Source organism: Geotrypetes seraphini, chromosome 5 (assembly GCF_902459505.1).
Source record: "Geotrypetes seraphini chromosome 5, aGeoSer1.1, whole genome shotgun sequence".
Taxonomy (NCBI): domain Eukaryota; kingdom Metazoa; phylum Chordata; class Amphibia; order Gymnophiona; family Dermophiidae; genus Geotrypetes; species Geotrypetes seraphini.
The window spans coordinates 43,663,441-43,685,990 of record NC_047088.1 but is presented as its reverse complement, the minus strand read 5'-3'; the positions used below and the strand labels follow the sequence as shown (position 1 = coordinate 43,685,990).

At 42.0% G+C, this 22,550-nt stretch overlaps 1 protein-coding gene and 1 long non-coding RNA gene across 3 annotated transcripts in view; one reads left to right on the top strand and one right to left on the bottom strand.

The window, feature by feature from the left end:
- Positions 1-15,957, bottom strand: part of GPC3 (glypican 3) — a 472,642-nt gene extending 456,685 nt beyond the window's left edge. Inside the window, exon 1 of one of the 2 annotated variants that reach the window (XR_004539536.1) lies at positions 15,442-15,957. Coding sequence is in view for 1 of the 2 variants with exons in the window: in XM_033945373.1 (XP_033801264.1) it covers positions 15,442-15,577 (136 nt within the window). In the remaining variant the exon portion in view is untranslated. The remainder of the gene's footprint in view (positions 1-15,441) is intronic. The other variant, XM_033945373.1, reaches the window with a different exon arrangement.
- A 65-nt stretch (positions 15,958-16,022) lies between these two features.
- The window catches only part of LOC117360856, a 49,151-nt gene continuing 42,623 nt past the window's right edge, over positions 16,023-22,550 (top strand). The window contains exon 1 of the long non-coding RNA XR_004539539.1: positions 16,023-16,507. This is a non-coding gene — a long non-coding RNA (uncharacterized LOC117360856). The remainder of the gene's footprint in view (positions 16,508-22,550) is intronic.

Here is a 22,550-nt window from a genome sequence, read left to right as displayed (position 1 = left end):
GAGGACCACATTGCTGCTCTGCAAATTTCCTCTAAAGGAAAACATTTAGATTCTGCCCAGGAAGTCACAACCACTGTTGTAGAATAAGCATTAAACACTGTAGGCAACTGATTTTCTTCAAAAACATATGCTGATACAATAGCCTCCTGAATCCAGCGTGCCACCAAAGCCTTGGAAGCAGCAGCTCCTATATTGCACAAAAAGATGATCCATACACCTAAAGTCATTGGTGGCTTGAAGGTAATGGAATAGGACTCTACAAACATCTTGTAGTTGGAGGGAACAGACTGCTGACCATAATCCTTCTCTGAAGGAAGGCAGAAAAAGAGACATGGAATGCCAAGACCACCTTTGGTAGAAAAGAGGGCATCTACCTTGGAAATCCTCAATTTTTCTTATTCCTCTTGAGCAATGGAGTAAAGCTGTGACATCGCTTTGGCCACCCTAAGACCTGCATCAGGAATGTCTCACTGAGCAGAGATTAATTCCTACAAAGCCTCATGTACTGGAAAGGCTTTTGGGAGCTTCCTGGTGCCTGCCATCAAAGGATTAGCCTCAGAGGAGGACTTAGAATCTGGAGGGTAAATATTTAGTCTCTTAAGGGCCTTTGAAATAAACCCTTAGGAGTTCTTCCCTATGGAACACCCGAAGCACAGTAGGGTAATCCAATTCCATCAGCGCAGCCTCTTCATTCTCCAATTTCCCCAGAATCATATCTGTGGAAGATGTAGTCACTTCAGAAATGGCGGGAGAATGCACAGGGGAGGACAATGGGTCCAGTTCCAATGTAGATGGTAGCCTTCTACACTTAGCAGACTTCTGCCCTTGTCTGCCCTGAAAGCGCCTTAAAAATCTGAGCCCCCCAGATGGAAAGTACCTGTTAGGGCACTCAAGATATCTGCTGGCAAAACTCCCTTTAAAAGGTATGCTTTATGGAGCAATCAAATAAACTCAGGGGAAAATGGCTCAGTGGCATTTACCATTCCTGTGGCTTCACCCTTGTGAAAAAAAAACCAGCACTAGTAGCAGCTAAAGGGGAAGAGGAGGTCTGCTGAACCCCTTGCTTCATTCTTTCCATAGTCGCGGAGGAGGAATTGTGTTCAACAAAAATGATCGCGGTGGTCAATGGAGAATGCAGCTGTCCCTCCCCCATGTGGGAAAACACAGCTTGATCCACCACCATCAGACCATCTCCCACCGCAGCTTCAAAATAGCTTGCCGCACACACTCCCAACGATGTTCGCTGCTTCCCACAGCACAAAGACTGTTAAACCTTCTGCCATCGTGATAATAAAGCAGTCAGAACTGCAAAGCTAACACAGTAAAAAAATTTTAAGGTATACTTACTGAAAATACAACAGGATGTGAAAGAGGCACAAGCTGAGCAAGTTAGCCTCCAGGGGAAAAGGGAATCCTGTACCTGTCAGAGCCCGTAGCCTGGGAAGCCTTGGACCATCTGTGCCTTTCAATCAATCCTCTTTTTTTTCAATATGGGAACGAAGAAAACTATAAGGCACAGAAATCCCTTCCAAATAGGAGGGAGGGTGGGAAAGGGACCTGGAAGGGCCCATGTATAATCCCCAAAGCTGTCACCACTCAGCCAGGCACCCCTTAGCTCAACTGCAGCAAGTATAGGAGCTCACTAACAAAGACCAGGAACTAGAAGATAGCTTATCCATCCACCCGCTGGAGATAGAGCATACTAATTGACCCAAGAGGCTTTCCATTCAATAAGACAGAGTCAATTCAATATTCTCTATCTCCACCTGCTTGTAGATAGGCATAACCCACTAGTCTCTGGATTCATTTGTTGCTGATGCTAACTAATGGATATCGTGTATTTGGACTTCAGTAAGGCTTTTGATAGTGTCCCACACCGTAGGTTATTGAACAAGATGAATTCGTTGGGACTAGGCAAGACATTGACTGCATGGGTTGGTGACTGGCTCAGTGGCAGACTTCAGAGGGTAGAGGTAAATGGTACTCCCTCCGGAACGTCGGAAGTGATCAGTGGAGTGCCGCAGGGCTCTGTCTTGGGTCAAATCCTATTTAATATCTTTGTATGGGACCTGCCTCAGGGACTTCGAGGTAAAATTACATTAATTGCTGATGACGCTAAACTGTGCAACGTAGTGGGCAAAGGCACTGTGCCTGACACTATGACGTAGGACCTACTTTTACTGGAACAATGGTCCACAATTTGGCAACTGAGTTTTAATGCCAAAAAGTGTAAGGTTATGCACCTTGGCAGTAAAAACCCAAGCAGAACTTACACCCTGAATGGTGAGCCTTAACAAGAACTATGGCAGAACGGGACCTAGAAGTAATCATTAGTGAAGATATGAAGACTGCCAATCAAGTGGAGAAAGCTTCATCCAAGGCTAGACAAATGCTGGGTTGCATCCGAAGAAGTTTTATCAGCTGAAAGCGTGAAGTTGTAATGCCGTTGTACAGGTCCATGGTGAGACCTCATCTGGAATATTGTGTTCAATTTTGGAGGCCACATTATCAGAAGGATGTGCTGAGAATAGAATCGGTTCAACGGTTGGCCACCAGGATGGTCTCAGGACTCAAGGATATCCCATTTGAAGAACCTCTAAGTAAGTTGCAGCTATACTTTCTCGAGCAACGCAGAGGGAGGGGGTGACATGATAGAGACGTTCAAATACATTACTGGCCATATTGAAGTGGAAGAAGATATCTTTTTCCCTATAGGGCCTACGCCAACAAGAGGGCATCCGTTAAAAATTAAGGGTGGGAGATTCCATGGAGACATTAGGAAGTATTTCTTCACTGAAAGGGTGATCGTTGAAATGATCTTCCACTTCAGGTAATTGAGGCCAGCAACGTGCTCGATTTTAAGAAAAAATGAGATAAATATGTGGGTTCACTTCGAGGAAGTGCTTAGAGGGGAGGGTTCTTCAAGTGAGTAGACTTGTTGGGCCGACGGCCCTATTCTGCCGTCATATTCTATGTTTCTATGTTTATTAATCTTTGTTTCTCTTTTAACATTGATGTAGTTCTGGTCTTATTACTGCTGCACTGCCCATAGTGGTACCCAGAATTCAAATATGTTTTACCTAGCTGATAAATTCTACATTATTGCTCTGCTTCACAGCTTGTTGGAATGGAGGGTAGCCTAATGATTAGAGCAGTGGGCTAAAATCCAAAGAAGTCTGGGTCAAATCCCACTGCAGCTCCTTATGATCATGGGTAAGTCATTTTACCCTCAGTATAAAGTTTGTGAGTCCTCTGGGGATAGGGAAATACCAAATGTACCTGAATATAATTCACCTTGACCTACAACTGAAAAAGATATGAGCTAAATCCAAACTCGAATCAGAATTAACCTCTACAAAGCCTGCACTTGCAGCTACCTGGAGGAGTAGCTTAGTGGTTTGAGCACCTACCTTGACATCCAGGGGTGCATGGTTCATATCCCACTACTGCTTTTTGTGATCTTGGGCAAGTCACTTAACCCTCCATTGTCACACATACAAAATTAGATTCTGAGGCTTCCAAGAACAGGGAAATACTTGAGCTACTACTGAAAAAGATGTAAGCAAAACCCAAATAAATAATTATTTCTATGTATAGAAATAGATGAGGCCACATTATAAATTCTGTGGGCACCTCTTCAGTGGCATTTAATATATATAGTAACTGAGCTTCTAATTTGAATTGTATGCATATTTTATTTGTATTTGATCTGCATTTTATGTATTTGTATTCTATTTATTGTGTTTGCTCTCAAGGCTGAAAGGCAAGGCAACTTCTACTTCATTTTTATTCTTTCCAATTAAAAAAAATTAAAACATTTTTGTAAGCCCTAGGCACTATGACTATTGTACCTAATGGATAAGTCTGTCTTGGAGATAGAGATAGATAAATGGATAGACAGTAGTGCCATTCTTAGAGTTTGCTGCTGTTGATTCTACAGAGCCTAAGGGTAATTTTATAAGCCTTTTTTTGTGCAGGAAAGGTCTTTTATTAAAATTATGCATAAAACTACATGCAGTGCAAGATGTTGGGTACTTGTAGAGTATTTATGCTCAGGGGAAGAGTTAGCTCTTCTAAAAGCCCACTTACTGTGTGAATTGGGAGGAAATCAACTCCGTATGTAAATAATTTAAAAAAATTAATTAAATAGTGAATAGAGGATAATCAGTCAACAGGACTACCCCCTGGTTTTCAAGAGCAGCTGGTATGAATTTGCCAATGAAGTCAGCGTCTCCTATCATGCTCAATACCATCAGCAATATCTTCCTAAAGTGCCCTGTAAATTTAACACAATATGAAATGAAAGTGTATGCCAATCCATATCACAATGCCAATTTTTTTTTCAATATTGACCTAGTTAGTTCAGGATTTCATATGTGAGCCCAACATGGAAACCATAATTAAAAAACTTTAATGCCTTAACTCGTGCTATAACTAGATTCACAAATGTCAGCGCCTTATCTTTAATTGCCAGAGCACACAAAACTGCCCAAAAGAGTGCCACATTTCAATACTTCCTCAGGAGCAGAAGAAAAAGTAGGCATTAGGGCAGTGGTGGGAAGACTCATGACGTACACAAACATTTTATAAAATATATAAGTAGGTCATAAAGTACATGCTAATATTTATGCCTACTCCCAAGCAGGTGTAATTTCTGCAAGATTTGTGCTAGTATTTTATGAAGACACAGGCACTTTCTCCATCTCTACAACTAGGCACTTTCATAAAATAATCCTCTCTGAGTCCAGGGGATTGTTACTAGTTGTATACAGCCTGCCAAAAAGACCTGACTTAGCTTCTTATTTGTAGATTACCACCAGTTCTCTGAAAACAAGATATTTAGGGGAGGTTCTGTTCAACTGAGTTACCATGAATACACATTATATCTTCTTTGTGATGTTACTTTAATCATTCTCTATGCTTTTAAAAATTCATATGTATGAGTCATATCCATAGTTGCCTGTTATATAATTCCACTCAACAGGGTTGCAGTGTCAACAGTGTCAATGTACTTATAGATGAATGTTAAAAAACAAAACATTAAATTGATAACTTCAGCAGGGGGATAGACTAGAGGCTAGAAATCAGGAGGCCAGAATTCAACTGTTGCTTTTGCCACTGAATAAGGATGGGCTTTCAGTTTCCCAGGTAAGCAGATCCAATCTTAGTTCAAGTTCAATTTATTTTTGATATACCACAAATCAAAACAGAGTGGGTCAATTGTATAACTTGGTGTCTCGATTTAAGTTCCACAATGGTGCACACTGATTCTATAGCACAAGGGTGCCCAATAGGTCGATCACGATCAACTGGTAGATCACCAAGGCAAAGTGAGTCAATCGTGGAGCCCATCCCAGGCTCTGTGATAGACTCACTTTGTCTTAGCGATCTACCGGCCCGATCAGCCTTCCTCTCCCGGACGTCAATTCTGCCGTCGGGGAGGAAGTTCTGGCCAGCCAATCACTGCCTTGCTGGGCCGGAACTTCCTCTCCGACAGCAGAATTGACATCGGGGAGAGAAATGCTGGTCGGCCCGACGCAGGGAAGCAGGGAGAGCTTGGGGCGGCGGCTTTGGGGCCTGTTTTCCGATGGCGGCGGCAGCTTAGGGGCCTGTTCCCCGATGGCAGCGGCAGTGGCAGTGGCTTGAGGGAGGGCAGGGAGAAAGAAAGAATGAGGGCAGGCAGGGAGACAGAAGGAAAGAAGAGAAACAGAAAAAAAGAAAGGGGTCATGAAGTGATAAAAATAGAAAGGGAGGCAGGGAGAGAGGAAGAAAAAGTTGGGGGAGGGAATGAGGTCTGGGGGAGAGGAAGCATACAGGCTGAAAGAAGGGAAGAAAGATTGGATGCACAGTCAGAAGAAGAAAGTGCAACCAGAGACTCATGAAATCACCAGACAACAAAGGTAGGAAAAATGATTTTATTTTAAATTTAGTGATCAAAATGTGTCTGAATTTATATCTGCTGTCTATATTTTACACTATGGTCCCCATTTACTAAACCACAATAGCGTTTTTCAGCGCAGGGAACCTATGAACGTCGAGAGCAGCGCTGGGCATTCAGCACAGCTCCCTGTGCTAAAAACTGCTATTGTGGTTTAGTAAAAAGGGAGGGGGGTATTTGTCTATTTTCTATGCGTACAGTGTGCTTTGTGTTTTTTAAAAAATTTTATTGTTGGTAGATCATTTTGACTTGGTCATTTTAAAAGTAGCTTGCAAGCCCATAAGGTGTGGGCACCCCTGCTATAACAGTATCTGAATGCACCCCAGTTGTTACAGATTACTGATGCAATGATCTTAAGGTGTGATCAAGTTTCAAGTTTCAAATTTCTAAGCGATGAACATATCATTAAAATTACATAAAATTAAGGGGACAATAAAACAACAAAAACTAAACATACGTAACATGTTAAAGACTAACATTACAAACATGTAAAAATGAGAGGAAAGGATGGGTAGAGAAATACAAATTGCTGATAGAAAAGAAGACAATTATGGTAAAAACATTAGGGAGGGGATAAACAATGAACCTACCAACATCTAACTAACCAATAAGGATGCGCATATATAATTTTTAAATCGATGCAGCAAATGGAGTTTACAGAAGTGTCTAGGCACGTCTAAGGATGCCTGAGCTGGGGTTGGCATAGTTTATGCCAGAAGTGGCCTTAGGTGTCCTTAGGCGACCCTAGGCTCTTCCATAGGCGCAAGACAGACACCTTAAATGTAAGCCTGTAAAATGTTGGCCTACATTTAAGGTGCCTGTTTTAAAAACAGCTGTAATTTTATAAATGACGCAAATGCGTGATTGACAAGTGATTGGCGGCCATTGTTAGGCAGCTGCCGATACTGACACTATTTATAGAATCCAGGCCTCAGTGCTCTTTCACATGCAATTGTCATTTAAGGCAACATTTGCATTTGCAAGACATATATATGTAACTGCACATGCTCAGATATAGAATTACCCTGAAAATATCCAAGTGGTTTTACTTTGCTGTCTGTGTAGACTTGTAGTCTTTCTCGTCTTAAAAACTTGAGTAGAGTCGTCAGAACAAGAAGTTCACACAGGCATTGGGTAAAACTAGTAATGGATCATCCTGCCTGTGATAATAGGCAAATCACCTTATTGCCTGTAAACACAGAAACCTATTTGGATCTTAATTTCTCCAGGTTAACAACTCATACCTGAATGATATTTTTGTATGATGCCATGGTTCAGGGACCAAAGTTAATTAAATACATTTAGGGCAGGGATCTCAAAGTCCCTCCTTGAGGGCCGCAATCCAGTCGGGTTTTCAGGATTTCCCCAATGAATATGCATGAGATCTATATGCATGCACTGCTTTCAATGCATATTCATTGGGGAAATCCTGAAAACCCGACTGGATTGCGGCCCTCAAGGAGGGACTTTGAGATCCCTGATTTAGGGGCTTTAGTTATCATTAAGACATGTTATTTTGCCACTAGCTCCTATTACCGTACTTCAGCACACTTCCCATTTTATGCAGTGAGACCTAATTACTAACACTAGAGGTTAACAGTAAAATAACACATTTTAATAATAAATCCCCGCCACCCCTGACTTAGTGCTAAAATATAAAATGCAGAACTGCAGGAAGTCATCTTTTTTTATAGAGCTGATAGAGCACATTCAGTAAAACCCAAACATATCATCAAAAGAACCAAAAAAGTCTAAAAATAAACTCATGCAACACACTGCATGTCTCATAACAGCACAGTCATTCTCACCTTGGAGGTCGCTTATTCACTACCATCTCTCTTAACAGGAACATTCAGTGCTGAAGTCAACCTTCTAGAACAGCTTTGTTAAGATTCAGGAAACAAAGTTCTGGCACTACAGAATAAGAGTAATATTCCCTTTTGTTACTGTAACAAAAATCTTTACTAAGGGGTCGATTTTCACTCCCTGTAGTTTTTGGCTTCCAGGAGATAAACAGCGACCAAACTATCAGGCTCTCTCAAATAACTACAGTTATAAAAGGAAATATCTGGTTACTGGAGACTGTTTTATCAACTGTTAGCCTCTCAAAAGTTATTTGTAAGGGCCTAAAAATCAAACATGAATTTCACAGGAAACATAGTTACCTATAGTCTCCATCATTAGGCTCCACTGTGCCCCCACTCCCAGCTGCACAGTATTGCTCATACACAATTTTAATGCACCCAGACAATTTTAATCCATCTCCACACTACTCCCAGATTTACTTAATGCAAAATTCAGGCTGCTTTCCACTGGCTCACGTATTTCCCTTAATTACCTATGAGAAAAACTGGTAATTTTTAATTTATTTTCTTCTCAAGGAAAAATCTGAGTAAAGCTGTGTTAACATGCAATTATGTCTTTTGGTACATTAGGGACAGAGCCCAACACCTTCTTGAAAAAGCCTCTATTCTTTAACAGGAGTATGTGGCGAAGTGGTTAGAGCTACGGTCTTAGCACCCTGAGGTTGTGGGCTCAAATTCCTCACTGCTCCTTGTGACTCTGGGCAAGTCACTTAATCCCCTCATTGCCCCAGGTAGCTAGAGTTTGAGCCCACCAGGAAAGATAGGGAAATATGATAAGGAAAAATTATGTTCTTACCTGTTAATTTTCTTTCCTTTAGATGCAGCAGATGAATCCAGAGACTAGTGGTAGATGTGTGCTATCCCACTAGTCTCTGGATTCATCTGCTGCTTTTGCTAAGGAAAGTACCTGATAGGGTACCTGGATGTAAACCACTTAGGATATAAGTGGTATATAAATAAATAAATATTATATGTTTTGAGTCTTTAGTAGTTTTCTCTGTTAAGTTTTTATTAATCCTGTATACACTTGTTTGGATAGACATTTCTGAGCACATGTAGCTTTAAATTTGCGAGATTCTGTTGTCTACTGCAATTATACCTTGAGGACATCATGGTCACTAAGTAGCGTACCGTACCCATGAGCATTTTCAAGAAGACATTTTTCATCCAACATAAGATGAGATTGACCGTTTTATTTTTCAGAAATTGAATACTGCAAGTTGTAAGCAGATGGCTCCTGAAGAAGTAGCAAAACGAGGCACCTTGTCGAGCCCTAGAGCAGTGTTTGTTAGTGCTCTGGAGGGATTCACCTGTCAGATTCAGCAACCCAAGGACAAGCAGAACTTATCATTTTTGCTTCATTGCCTCCATTGCCCCGGGTATAAAATAAGAACCTGTATATATGTAAACCACTTTGAATGTTTAACCACAAAAAGGTAGTATACAAGTCTCATTCTCTTTCCTATCTAGCTCTGGAGATGCTTGGTTAGCTGTGTTCACAGCAACCCACATTTAAGTGACTTTATGAGTAGTATTAATCACATTTTTTAGTTTTGTTTCAGCACATATAAGTTGGGATTTTTGAGTGATGCACATCTACATAATATAGAAGGGAAGCCCACGTATGTTATTAGGAGGCAGCTTAGAGCCCTTTAAAACACATATCGCTGATAAAGCATCACCACTGAGAGGTGGTTATTAGTGCTAACAACTGAGGGCTCACTCTCTATACATATTAAGATCATATGTTTGTGAGATATATAAGTGTGGTAGACTGTAAGTGCTCTCATTTTTTTATTATTGAGTGTCTGTGTTCATAGTTTTGGTATAATAGGATATGAGCTCCCTGGTGCTCTAGGTCCCCTGAACTCAAAGCATTTTGCTCTTACTCTGGAGTGCTACTGAATTTTTTTCACAGCTTCCTTACATTCCATATATGCAGACCTTCCAGGATGCCCCAGAAATGCAGGTTATAACAATGGGACCTTCTTTTCCAAGTCCTTCAAGTTAGCTGAAAGCTCTGACTGCTGGTGATTGAGGTCTCTGAACTTTTGTTCTAGAGCTTGAAATTACTTATCAGGGCATCAAAATGATTCTCTGTTTCTTCCAGATGTTTTTTCCCAGCTCAGCTCCAAGTGCCACCGTTTCAGCTCTTGTCACCACAATACCCAACTTAATTTCTGACACAGCCCTGAATTTCCTCCAAGGCTGCACATGATAAATTGTTCTCAAGCTGTTCAGATTCACCCAATAGCAGTTCGATCATCTTCCACTGAGAGCTGTCTCCGGCAGCCATATTGTTGGCTACCCTATGAGGCTAAGCGCCGGATAGCAGAACAAAGTCCTAATAATCTTTTTTTTTTTTTTTAATGATGTACTGTGCCACAGGAAGGTCTCCAGTTTATGCACTCACTGGGGGTTCTGATGTAATGTAAAAAAAAAACAAATGATGCAAACAGACTGAATAGGGCTATAAGAGAACAAGATTCAGGCTACCATCCTGCAAGCATGTCATCACTTCCTCCTTCCTTTCCTCCTATACTACTTTCCTTACGCTATACAATTCCAGTAAAATTGATTGAGGGAAAATATTTCAGGGAAAAGTTGATAATTTCAAGCTCTTTTTCAATGCTTTAAGGCGGATGTTCTTAACCCAGCCCTCAAGTTTTTAAATTTAACTTCCAGTTTTGTTTTCTTTTGTAACCAGAAGAAAGTGTCTACAAGTTTCAAAGACAGATTGGTTTTTAACAGTGTGGTTTGAATAAAACCAATTAAAGCAATTAAGTTAGGCAGTGGTAGGGCGCCTACTGTTGCCTAACTTATGACACCATTTATAGGATCTGCCATTATGCCTGCATTTTTACACTATGTTCCATACGATCAGCAAGATGGAGCATTACCAGCATTTAAAGGGTTTAGACCTGTCTGTGCTGCTTAGGCACAGCTGAGAACCATCCTGTGCCCTTTGGTGATCCTGAACAGCAGGCTGCAGAGAAAGGGGCAAGATGAAAAACTGGTGACAGATGTGTCCGTTAGTTTACCCATAGTTGCTCCTAGCTCTACTGAAATGCATACTTGTTCAGGCAGCAAACATTTAGTAGAAAATGGGTAGATGTGAAAATCTAATTTGTGGGCATGGTTTCCCTATTCCACTCTCTCCTTATTTACTAGCAGTCTGCAAAGTATGGAAGTCTGCATTCATTTTAGGCAGACAAAGAGGAGCAATTTTCAAAAACACCATATACCTCCTCATAAACAGATTTAAAAATGCCCTTTTAACTTGTAGGCTCAGACATTGTTTGGGCTGTTATTTTAAGCTAGCCTCCAACTTTTATAAAACAGCCAACTAGTTAGTCCTCATATAAGCCTGATATTCTTTTAATATTATTACAACAAACATGCTCACTGGTTGCCCATACCCCACATCTCCTTCAAAATCTTACTTCTTGTTTTCAAATCAAGAAAACACACCGGCTTTTTTCAACAGACTATTGATCCCTCACACAATATCGCCACTATTACTATCTTCCCAAAAAAATCTTTCAATCCCTTCACTCCACCATATATTTTATGGCACAACACGTAAAACAATCTTTTCTGTCGTAGCCCCTACTTTATGGAATGTGCTTCCAAGCCATATCTAAAGTCCTTTTCCATTTAAGGATGCCTTTGCATCCTAAGAATTCTCCTTCCTTAGGTAGTGCAGAACTTTACCCTTACCCCCTCACAGTACTTTACCCTTACCCCCTCCCAATGTGTAAGGCCTTCATCTTCTTTATTTATATATATATATATATATATTGTCGCACCCCCGGTACCGAGTAGTCAGAATGTCTACCGGGCGGTGCGCAAAAACACAGTCCCTGGCGTGCCTTCACGGCTAATGCTTCAAAGTTTAAGGCAAAAACACAAGAAACAAATATAAACAGAACTTGGTCTTGCCTTAAACTTTGAAGCATTAGCCACCTGGCTGAAGGAAGCTGGGTTAGGCATTAAAGACTTATTATTTTGAGGAGAACCAGGCTGTTCTGAACTTTATTTTGGCTCCTCATATTAGCACCAGCAGGGCCTTCAACCCGTGAAGGCACGCCAGGGACTGTGTTTTTGCGCACCGCCCGGTAGACATTCTGACTACTCGGTACCGGGGGTGCGACAAGTTGTATCAGGAATGTTCTGGGGAAAAGTTTAGAGAGGAAATTTTGGCACAATGCCAACAGGAGTCAGGAAATCTGAGAAAACTGTTGGCCCAGATGAACTCACAAATAAGTCAGGTGAAAATTCAAATGGCGGAAAACCAAGCCCAACAGCAGGGAGTAAAACAGAGTGTTGGGGAGGTAAAATCATTATGTGAGGAATTAGCCATGGGAAGACGGAAGGATGGGTTAAGCAACAACAGGCCCAGAAGGACCAACTGGAGCAACATAGCCAGCAATTTGGGCATGTTATAGAAACCTTCAAAGAAGTAGAGAAGGGAATAAGTGAAATGAGACAGCAAGTCGCTCGAATGAAAGAAGAGGAATTGGGGAGAATCCACAGAAGATCCTTGGGCTGGGATTGTGGGGCCAGTATTGGCAGCGTTTAATTGTGGATTCAGCAATTCCCCATCTCCACCAGTTAATTGAAGCTGGTTGGAGAGGCCTGATTGAAGCTAGGCAACTACAGTGTGCTTTATTGAAGGCAATGAACTTTTATGATTGACTGCTACAAAGACTGTGCTAGTCTATGTGCTCCTGTTTTTGCAGTTGTTCTTTTCTTTTGTGAACAAGCTGAATAAGGACTGTTATACTTACCTGAGGAAAGGCTGAGTGTAATCTTGGGCAAGACCAAGTTTTGTTTATATTTGTTTCTTGTGTTTTTGCCTTGAACTTTTGAGCATTAAGCACATGGCTGAATGAAGCTAGGTTGTGCATTATTATTATTATTAGACTTATTATTTTGAGGAGAACCAGGCTGTCCTGAACTTTATTTTTGCTCCTCATATTAACACTAGCAGGGCCTTCAACCCGTGAAGGCACGCCAGGGACTGTGTTTTGCACACCTCCCGGTAGCCATTCTGACTACTCGGTACCGGGGGTGTGACAATATATATATAGTATTTTTCCCCTTCACCCCCTTTTGTGTCTCTAGTCAATATGCTCTTATAGTTATATGTCCTAGTCTATTGTTTTTATTCTTAATCCCTCTATTTTTAACCTTGTCATAACCTATTATAAACTGCTAGACATAACGATAGGCGGGATATCAAATGCAAAGTAAACTGAAACTTGAATTTGTATGGTATTCGATTCCATAAGCCTTTCTAAATAATACAGTCTTTAGCAGTTGCTTAAATTCCTTCAAGTTCAATACTAATCGCATAAAATTCGAAGTTATTCCATAGCTGAGGTCCCTTAATGTAAAAAAAATACTGTTTCCCAGTCTCTGCACACAAAATCACATATCCAAACCCTTTTCTTCTCATCTTCCGGCAGCCTCATATTTTCATTATAGAAACATATATTTTAAGTCCATAGTACTGAAAGCCCCCAGTCTGTGCTATCTATAAACACTGGCCTAATAAATCTGGGATTTGCAAGTCCAGCTTCTACTTCCTATGACTTAAGGTTTATTTATTCTTGATTAACCAGCTTTTCCAACAAATGGATCTAAGTGGTGTACATAAAATATAGTTAAAAAAGGAACTCCACAATAATTGATAGGAAACAATAAGTATTCACAACAATCATTCATTCAAGAAAGAATATCACAAGTCTTGTCTCTTCCATCTAACCTCCTTCAGGGTCAAAATCAGCAAAGGGGAACTAGCAGAGAAAGAGTCAGGTATTTGTGGAATGCTGCAGATATAGTATTCATCACCCCTGATCAGGAGGGCATCCCAGCCACTATACAACAGTGACACCTAGAAGACACAGGAAGGGTGCACCACATTCTGAGTTCCAGAGGGATGGCTGACTGAAGGCTGCTGCAGTAACAGCCGGAACAGATTCAAAGGGAAGATAAGAACACTCTGACCGTATCTTTGGAATTTCATCCTGAGTCTCCAGAGTTGGAATTCTTCTCATGGTTGCTAATAATATTCTTAGTGCCATGTTAGTAAAGAGGGTTTTTTTTTATTATTATTTTGAGTCCAATTCTCTAAAGGGCCTTTTTTTATTTTTACTATGCTCTGTTAGACACTAGTGTGCACCTAATGCAGCTTAAAAGGTGTTGTGCAGTGCAATGCAGCCTAAAAGGTGTCCTGCAGTGCCCCCCCCCCTTTTTTTACAAACCATTGCGCATTTTTTAGCACCAGCCATGGCGATAACAGCTCTGATGCTCATAGAATTCCTATGAGCGTCAGAGCTGTTACTGCCTTGGCCTACACTAAAAAATGTGCTACTGTTTTGTAAAAAGGGGTATAAATTTGACATTTGTGCATGCAAACTACAGTACATTCGAAATATATATTTTTTAATTTGTTCCACAGAGAAGCTTACTGGAGGCAGAGAATGGTCATTTCTGCACTAATCAGTTAGCACAGGATTAGCACAAGCCCTTACTGCCTACAAAATAAACAGCAGTAAGTGCAGATGGTAATTTTTTTTTTTTTCAATGTCCACATGTTAATGACAACATTAGTGCATAGCCAATGAAAAATCAGCCATTTTACTGCTGCGGTAAAAGTGGCCTTAGCACAAGGAAGAAACCATGTAAGGATGAACTAAGGCCACTTTTTCCCCACAGCTTAGCAAAAGGGTACTTTTAGCTCTTCTCCCATTCTGTGTCCATGGCAAAACACCTTAATGAATCAAGCCTTTCACGTCTGTGGGGAAAATCGCTTAGTATACCTGACTCCCATTAAACCCCACTTCAAAATAGTACAAGACTTTCAAATCATAAGAATTACTTTATTTTTGCTTTTAGCAGAGCTCTGTTTAACCATCTCTTATGTCCTCATAGGCACTGTGGAATACTGTTCACTTAACCCTGGATTTATGTCTGAATCATTTGACATCTGTACTCCCATTTAACTGTAATCTCTGGAAAAAACTTCTGATCAAAAGTTTTGAATTATGTCTTCCAGTTAATAATCTTTCTCCTTTGTCTTAGTAGGTGTCGCTTTAGTGCCGCCCACACGCTTTGCAACCAACACAGATCATTTACATACTTCCCCAAAATGTATTTAGATACACACTGAACAACTCAAACACAGAAAACAGTATCTGAAGGACTGCGTTTTGGAAAGCGGCTTATCGTTGGCATCTTTTTTTTTCTCAGCAAAGACAACCTGATAAACACAATACTAGTGTACTATTTATTACATGAAAGGGAATACAGTGATGGTATTCAGTCCTGCCGGTGCTAGATAAGGGAGCATCCAGAAGTAATCGGGAGACCTTCCATCCCATAGCTGATCACCTTTTTAAGACTAACTTACCCGATCACAGTTCTCGCAGTACAAAATATAGTTTTATAAATGCAGAGCGCTAGTGGTTTCGGAACAGTGGGGAAGAGTCAGGCGTTTAAAAGCCTTGACTATTCTTCTCAAATGCCCACATCTGAATTTATTTATCGGGTTTTATTAACCGCCTTTATGAAGAGATTACACACGGCAGCGGAGGTTAACAGTCTCACCAATGAGAATGCTTCGTCACTCACCTGGCACGGGGGTCTCGGGCACCCACTTGAGGCTGGGCTGCAGCGCGTGGAAGGAGGCGCGCACTTGCTGACAGGTGGGCTCCCCCCGACTCCGCGCCAGCAGCAGCCCCACGAGCAAGAGAGCCTCGCAGAGCATCTCCGCGCGCAGCAGCAGCAGCTCGCGCCGCCGCTTCCCAACAATTCGCTTGCTCTTCCTTTTGAACCCCTCCCCACTTCACCTTTACGGAGCAGCAGCGAAACTCTATCCAGTCACTTTCCCCGGATACTTCCCAAACCTAACAAAAAAAACAAAAACAACTTTCCTGTGACGGTAAACGAAAACCACTTTAAACAACTGAAAGAAACAATCAGATTGTGAGAGGTTTTTCCTTTTCACTCGCTCAGCCAGGAGGGCTGGTCGCTTCAAAGCGGGAGGGCGGGGAAGCGCCTGTTAGAGGGAGCGCGCGCGCCCGACCTCGCAGCCGGAGACCAGGGGCCAGCATCAACTCTCCTCGGCAGCCCGAGCTCTCGCCACACTACTGCAGAGGGGCAGGCGGGTCTGCGGTTCTCATTGGCTGCCGGCGCGCTGCCAGGAGCCCGCGAGGGTGCCGCCAGCCGCTTGTCTGAGCTGCCATTGGTCAGTGACAGCGGGAAGCACTTCCCCTCGGTCGCCGGCGACTGGCGCGCTAGAAGCAAAAGAGTGCAGGCGGTGTCCTGATGTCTGACTTTAGGGCGGTAACAGTTCAAAACTGAAGCAAGAGACTTTTGTTGCACCCTCCAAGTTAAAAGTTATCACAGTAGTCCCGATGTAGTATGCCACAAACAGACAGTGACTATTGCAGCTTATTAGATGTAGGCAGCGCTGTATAGAGGCACAGTAAAGAACAGCCCCTGCTCTGTGGAGCTTTCGCTCTGGAGAAGACGAAAAGAAAAACGTAAGAGGAAGGTTTTAGAAAGACTTCTCTCTGAATACTTGAAGGACAACAGTTTCCATTCTGAAGTTGTGGGACCTGAAGTGGACTTTCTAAAGATGCAGACCTTTCTCTGTCAGATCTTCCGAATAGGGCCTTTCAATAATCTCATTAAGGTAGGCTTTGTAAAGCGGCTGCTGCATTTGAGTCATTTCATGGACGAGGTCCGTAAGGTCCGCGAGGTCCGCGTTTTACCCCTTCCCAATTATTTATCACACTGAACATAATTAAAATTCAGGAGGCTAAGATCTGTTCTTAACTTCTAAAAGATGAGTTTCCAGTATGGGTTGCGATCGTTCTGTCTTATGTTGCAGGTGATAATGCTGAATACGATCCATTCACTCAGTGCCAATATGACTTTTTAAACATTTTGCCCTATGCCCTCCCCCCCCCCTTTCAAAGTACGCAATCAAACTACAAAAAGAATTTCTGCGCCTAGTGGGGATATCTGTCATGTTTGTGACTTTCTTTCAGGAGAGGGTGGGTAAAAGGTAAGTGGCAACGTAGGGGGGAGCGAACCGCCTCGGGCTCCATCTTGCTGGGGGTGCTAGAACCTCTCCACCCCACCACGCCACGCTTGCTTCCTCCCTTCCCCCACCCCATACCTCTTTAAAATCTTCACCAGCACCAGCAACTACTCTAGCCTGTTGCTCGTGCAGGCCTGACTCCCTCTGAAATCACTTCTGGGTCGAGGGGCCAGGAAGTGATGTCAGAGGGAAAGCCAGCACGAGTAGCAGTCAGAGAAGCTGCTCGCGCTGGCGAAGATTTAGAGGTACGGGGTGAGAAAGGATGGCGCAAGTGTGGCGTGGGGACACGGAAGGAGCGGAGGGGGCGGAGAGGAAATTGCCAGGGGGCACGCCGCCCATCCTTGCTGCGCCACTGGTTGAGGTCACTTGATCACTGCAGAAAGAAGCCAGTATAATTGAATTAAAAGTTGTAAATGTTTTAAGTAGGTGTTTATGTTTGAATTAATTTTGTTTTGACGGCACTAACAGATTTTAACACACACTATTCTATTGTTGTGCCCCTTAAAACCTATTAGGTGGGAAAGTGAAAGCGTACTTTATTTGGAAAAGGAAGGTGTATACAGTATGTCAAAATGCAGCATTCACCACACGAACAGATGTCAGTCCCACATGCTAGCCAGAGAAAGTACATTAGGCTTATTGGGCAGGATTTAAATATAATCATAGAGAAGCTAGTTTCATTCTTTCTCCTCTTCTCCCTCATAAACTTTTTAGTGTAATAAAATCATGCATCTGACATTGCTATGACAGGTATATTGTGATGTATGACCAAGGCTAGTGCAAGAGCATTATACATTAAGCAAACCGTTAGCCTTGGGGGCCCTCTATTAACTTTAAGGCCCAACACCACTCCTCCCAGAATAATCTGGGAATTGGGATATTTGAAAACTGCCCACTCTCTCTGCTGATGGAAGTACCTCCTGTTATTTCTTCCAATTTGTTGCTTGTCAGAAGTGGACCTATTTTGTTTGACTCCAGCTGCTCTTTGCTGCCACCTAGAAACAACAGCCCTCTAATTGGGCTGGCCCTGTGAAGGGCTCAAACTTCCTGAAGTAGCACTGCATTGTGTACCATAGTAGAGCAATCTCTAAACCTGTGCTGCAGTTCTATGGCAATCGGCGAAATGTTCTGTAATTAGACACCTACAACATGTGACATGTGTTAAGTTTTTCGTAAAAAAAATATTTTGTGTGTGTGGTGTGTAGATTTCATTGCAAAATGTGTTTTGCTGTCTTTTCCAAATGGAAATAAGAAAAGATACATCCTAGCTGATTGCTTTTTAAATAATTTAATATGCCAAATTTCAACAAAAGCAGCAAAGTAGTTTACAGGTAATTACAAATAAAATAAGAAATAAATGGCACCCACTTTTACAAAGCCACACTAGCAGCTGCTGCTGTGGTAACTGCCCTGAGGCCCATAGAGATTTAAAGGGATTCAGGGCTTTTGCCGCACAGCAGCCACTAGCACGGCTTTGTAAAAGAGGAGGTTAAACATTTACAGTGGCTCATCATAAATCCTTTCACCAGACTAGAGTATATCAAATACAGCAAAATCATGTGAATTTTTGGCTTTATGAAGAGCATTCCTATATCTGGCTCAGTTCATATCAAAAGGTATTAAATTAATTTTTAATTTGCAAATATAATTTAAAATTAATTTTCAGTTTCAAAACTATTGTTTACAAGAGTTTCTTCATTCATCCAGTATTCTAAATTGTTAACCTCCAGAGGGGGAAGAGGAGAAACGGGTTTAGGTAGAAAGATAAGGAGCTCAGTCTAGGTCATGTTTAATCTTGGATGGCGATACGGTGTGGACAAGTTCCCAGAGGAAAAGTCAGTAGTCTGTTATTGAGAAAGACATGGGGGAAGCCACTTCTTGCCCTGTATTGGTAGCATGGAATATTGCTACTCCTTGGGTTTTGGCCAGGTACTAGTGACTTGGATTGGCCACCGTGAGAACGGGCTACTGGGCTTGATGGACCATTGGTCTGACCCAGTAAGGCTATTCTTATGTTCTTATGAATATTTTTCTATTAAGATTTTAAACTCCAGCTATGAAGTTATATGGTGTACAGTTCCAGGATAGATTTATATAATTAACCAAAAAAAGCAATTTGTGGATATTTGGAGAAAATATTTTTTAAAAACTCCACAATATTTTTGTGACTGGTGTATAGCATGCTATTCCATATACAATTTTATAAATTTTGTTCCATATATAAAAGCATATTTTAAACACAAAAAAATGACTATTATAAGCAATGTTTCCTCTATGCTTTGCAGGAGTCCTCCTGCTTCATTCCTGTAGGGGGGTGATGCTTCAATATCATGTTTTAAATTGCAAGAGACAGGCAGGTTCCCTGGAGTCCTACAGAGCTTTCCTGTTCCTCTATTAAAAAAGTGATACTGAAACAGCACCCCCTATTGGTAGAAATGCAATTGGAGGACTCTCGCACAGCATTGATTACAGTATACAGCTGTTATGAAATTGCTCAAGTACAAAGTAGGTGCACAGGAACAAGCTCACAGCTTAGGTGAAAGCACATAGTAAAGTATCATGCCCATAGCCTGTTGTTCAATTAATATGTTAGCTAGTGCATCCTGACTGTCATGACCAGCATGGTAACAGTTACTTTATTTATATGTATTAATCCATTCATTGTTTAGTGCACTTTACTTTTGATATACTGCATTTCTGTGGTATAGCTAAGACAGTTTACATATTATATACAGGTATGCTTTTTTTCTGTCTCTAGTAAACTCACCCCCTCTTTTACAAAGGCACATTAGCCGTTTTAGCGTGCGCTAAATGCTAACGCGTCCATAGACTTATAATGGGCGCGTTAGCATTTAGCGCGCGTGTATATTTAGTGTAGCGCACCTTAGTAAAAGGAGCCCTCAGTGTCTCTGAGGGGGGTTATACGTGGTCAGTGGAGGGTTAAGTGACTTGCCCAGGGTCACAAGGAGCTGCAATGGGAATCAAACTCAATTCATCAGTTCATCTGGGTCTCAGCCTATGGAACTAACCATTAGTAATAGTAGTAGGCTATTCCACCTACTTCTGAGCAGATGTACATTTCTTTGAGAGCATTTGTGCACAGCTGGGAATAGTTCTGGGAGCCTATTTTATAAACACATAGGCAATGGTGTAGCGAGGGTGGTAGGCATCCCCTTGCCCACTTCTACGCCCCCCCCCCCTCCACACACACACACATTGCACATGCTCCCCTTCCCTTCCCCTGCACCTGTTTAACTTCCCAGGCACGAGCAGCATCTTTAACTTGCCGGTGTCGGCTCTCCTTCTGACATCACTTCCTAGTCACGGAACCTGGAAATGATGTCAGAAGGGAAGACCAAGACTGCTGTGAGGAGCAGGTTGGAGCTGCTGCTTGCGTCAGCAAAGAGCTAGAGGTAGGGTGGGGATGAATTAAAGGCACGTGCGCGCAGCGGGGAAGGAGCGGGGAACAGAGAGGAGGAGAGATGCCGACGCCCCCACCAAGACGGTACCCGGGGCGGTCTGTCTGTCTTCCCCCCCCCTTATTATGTCACTGCACATAGGCATAAAATAGATATAGATTTGGAAATGTTTTTAGGCACCCTGTTATAAAATTACTCCTGTGTTTCTGGGTAAAATGCTTCTTACAAAGACCTCATAGCAATTATTAAGTTCACTTTCCACAGGGTGCAAAGCAGCAGTTGACACAGCTTCCCCTTAACCTTGAAAACCAAGTAACAGCTTGTTGCCAGCAGGAGCCCAGTTTTGTCCTTTTGCAGGTAGAATATTTATTTTTTTCTCACCCTCATCCATTCATGGTATGAGAGATAAATGCAATATTTACTTGTATCATCCACCTCAAGAACCATCCCATATTTTTAAATTATTGCCCATATAAGCCAAAATCAAAAAGCTGAAAGTGCTCCCTGGAGCTTTCCTACTTATCAGAACACTATCTTCTTCCCTCCTTCCTCTCCAACATGCAGTGAAAATCTATTAGGCTCAGAGTACACAGTGAAAGTAAATTGAACATTTGTTTTTAGGTCACAGCAGGCAGGTGTCTTATTTCCAACTACCGTACCTGTGGCATTGTGGGGGGAGGGGGGATAATTTTATAAAGCTTTTACTCTTTGTAAAGCATGCTTGTGCAACTACACTATGGAGCTCATAATTGAGACTTAAATACATCTAAAAACCTACCCAAGTCGACACTTGGACGACCTAAAAGACAGGTCGTGCAATTGCTGATAATAATCAAACCAACTTTCTAGACATATCCATGGACTTTTTAGGCCTCTGAATGCCACTGTGCACCCAGAGCTAAAAGGGGTATATCTGGAGGAGAGGTTAGGGCGGGTGTGGGCTGACCTAGACTTAGTCATCTGCAGGGATAATTGAATGTTTCATGAGACTTCCTGGACGAAACTTATACGTTGTGAGTTAGACGATGTAAAAGCAGGTATAAGTGCCAAGAAGGTATCCAAAGTGACCAGATAACAACTGCAGAGACAATGTAAAGACCTACATACACTCCTCCAGTGATCACTGACCCCCCTCACACTGCCACAAATATCAGAATAAAAACATACATACCTGCCTTTGGAACATCAGCCTAGTAGAGCTACATACAGGTGTCTAAAGTAGCCGGGGGTGGGTGGGCGAGTGAACCATAGAGAGGAGGACCCAGGCCCATAAGCCACTCTAACCACTACATTCATGGTGGAAAATGTGAGCCCAACATAAAACCCCCAAACCCTACTGTACTGCTGTCCTGCACCTGCAACCATAAAGGCTATTGGGGTTGTAGACAGGCGGGTCTAGTCTGTTTTGGGGGGCTCACCATATACTATAAGGGAGTTGTGGTGAGATGTTTATGTGACACCCTTTTTGTGAAGTTCACAGCAGTGCCCTATAAGGTGCTCTACTGCTCTGTTGCCATGTCCAGGTGGCCAGTCCATCACAATGCTGGCCCCTCCCACATCCAAATGGTCTTGTTCTGGGTGTTTGGAACTTAGATGAATTTTGGGTTGAAAATGTGGTATAAAGATAGACCTACTGATGGTCTGGACGATCAATAGCCTGGATGTCCAGATAGATGATTTTCAGAGAAATAACCCATTCTAGTATTTTTGAGAATAGACATTTTTCCACTGCCGACTTTAGGCGTCTAACACCATACATCCAAATTGGACTTAGATGTTTCTTTAGATTATGCCCCTCTACTTGCATAACAGTGTGCTTACTTTTAGGAAATCTGTATGCAAGGGTGTAGTTTGAGCAGAGTGGGGGCAGAGCTGTGATATGCAAACATATAACATAAACAGGTAAGTGTGCACTGTAGACCACACACATATTTTTATGCTTTTATCAGAGTAGTTGTAAATTTGTACATGCATATTTCTGCACTATTGGGGCTGGTTTTGGAAGTCTATTTATATAGACACTAGGCCTCTCTAGGCACCTGTTTGGACATCTCACACTGCTGTCCTCCTACAAAGTTACTCCTTTTAGTCTTTACTTTGCATAGAAAAAATAAAAGTACACAATTAAAATAGTTTTTATTATGATATTGATTCAACACCTTTATTTGGGGCATCTTACTAGCATTTACACAAAAGACATTGGCAGAGAGTTC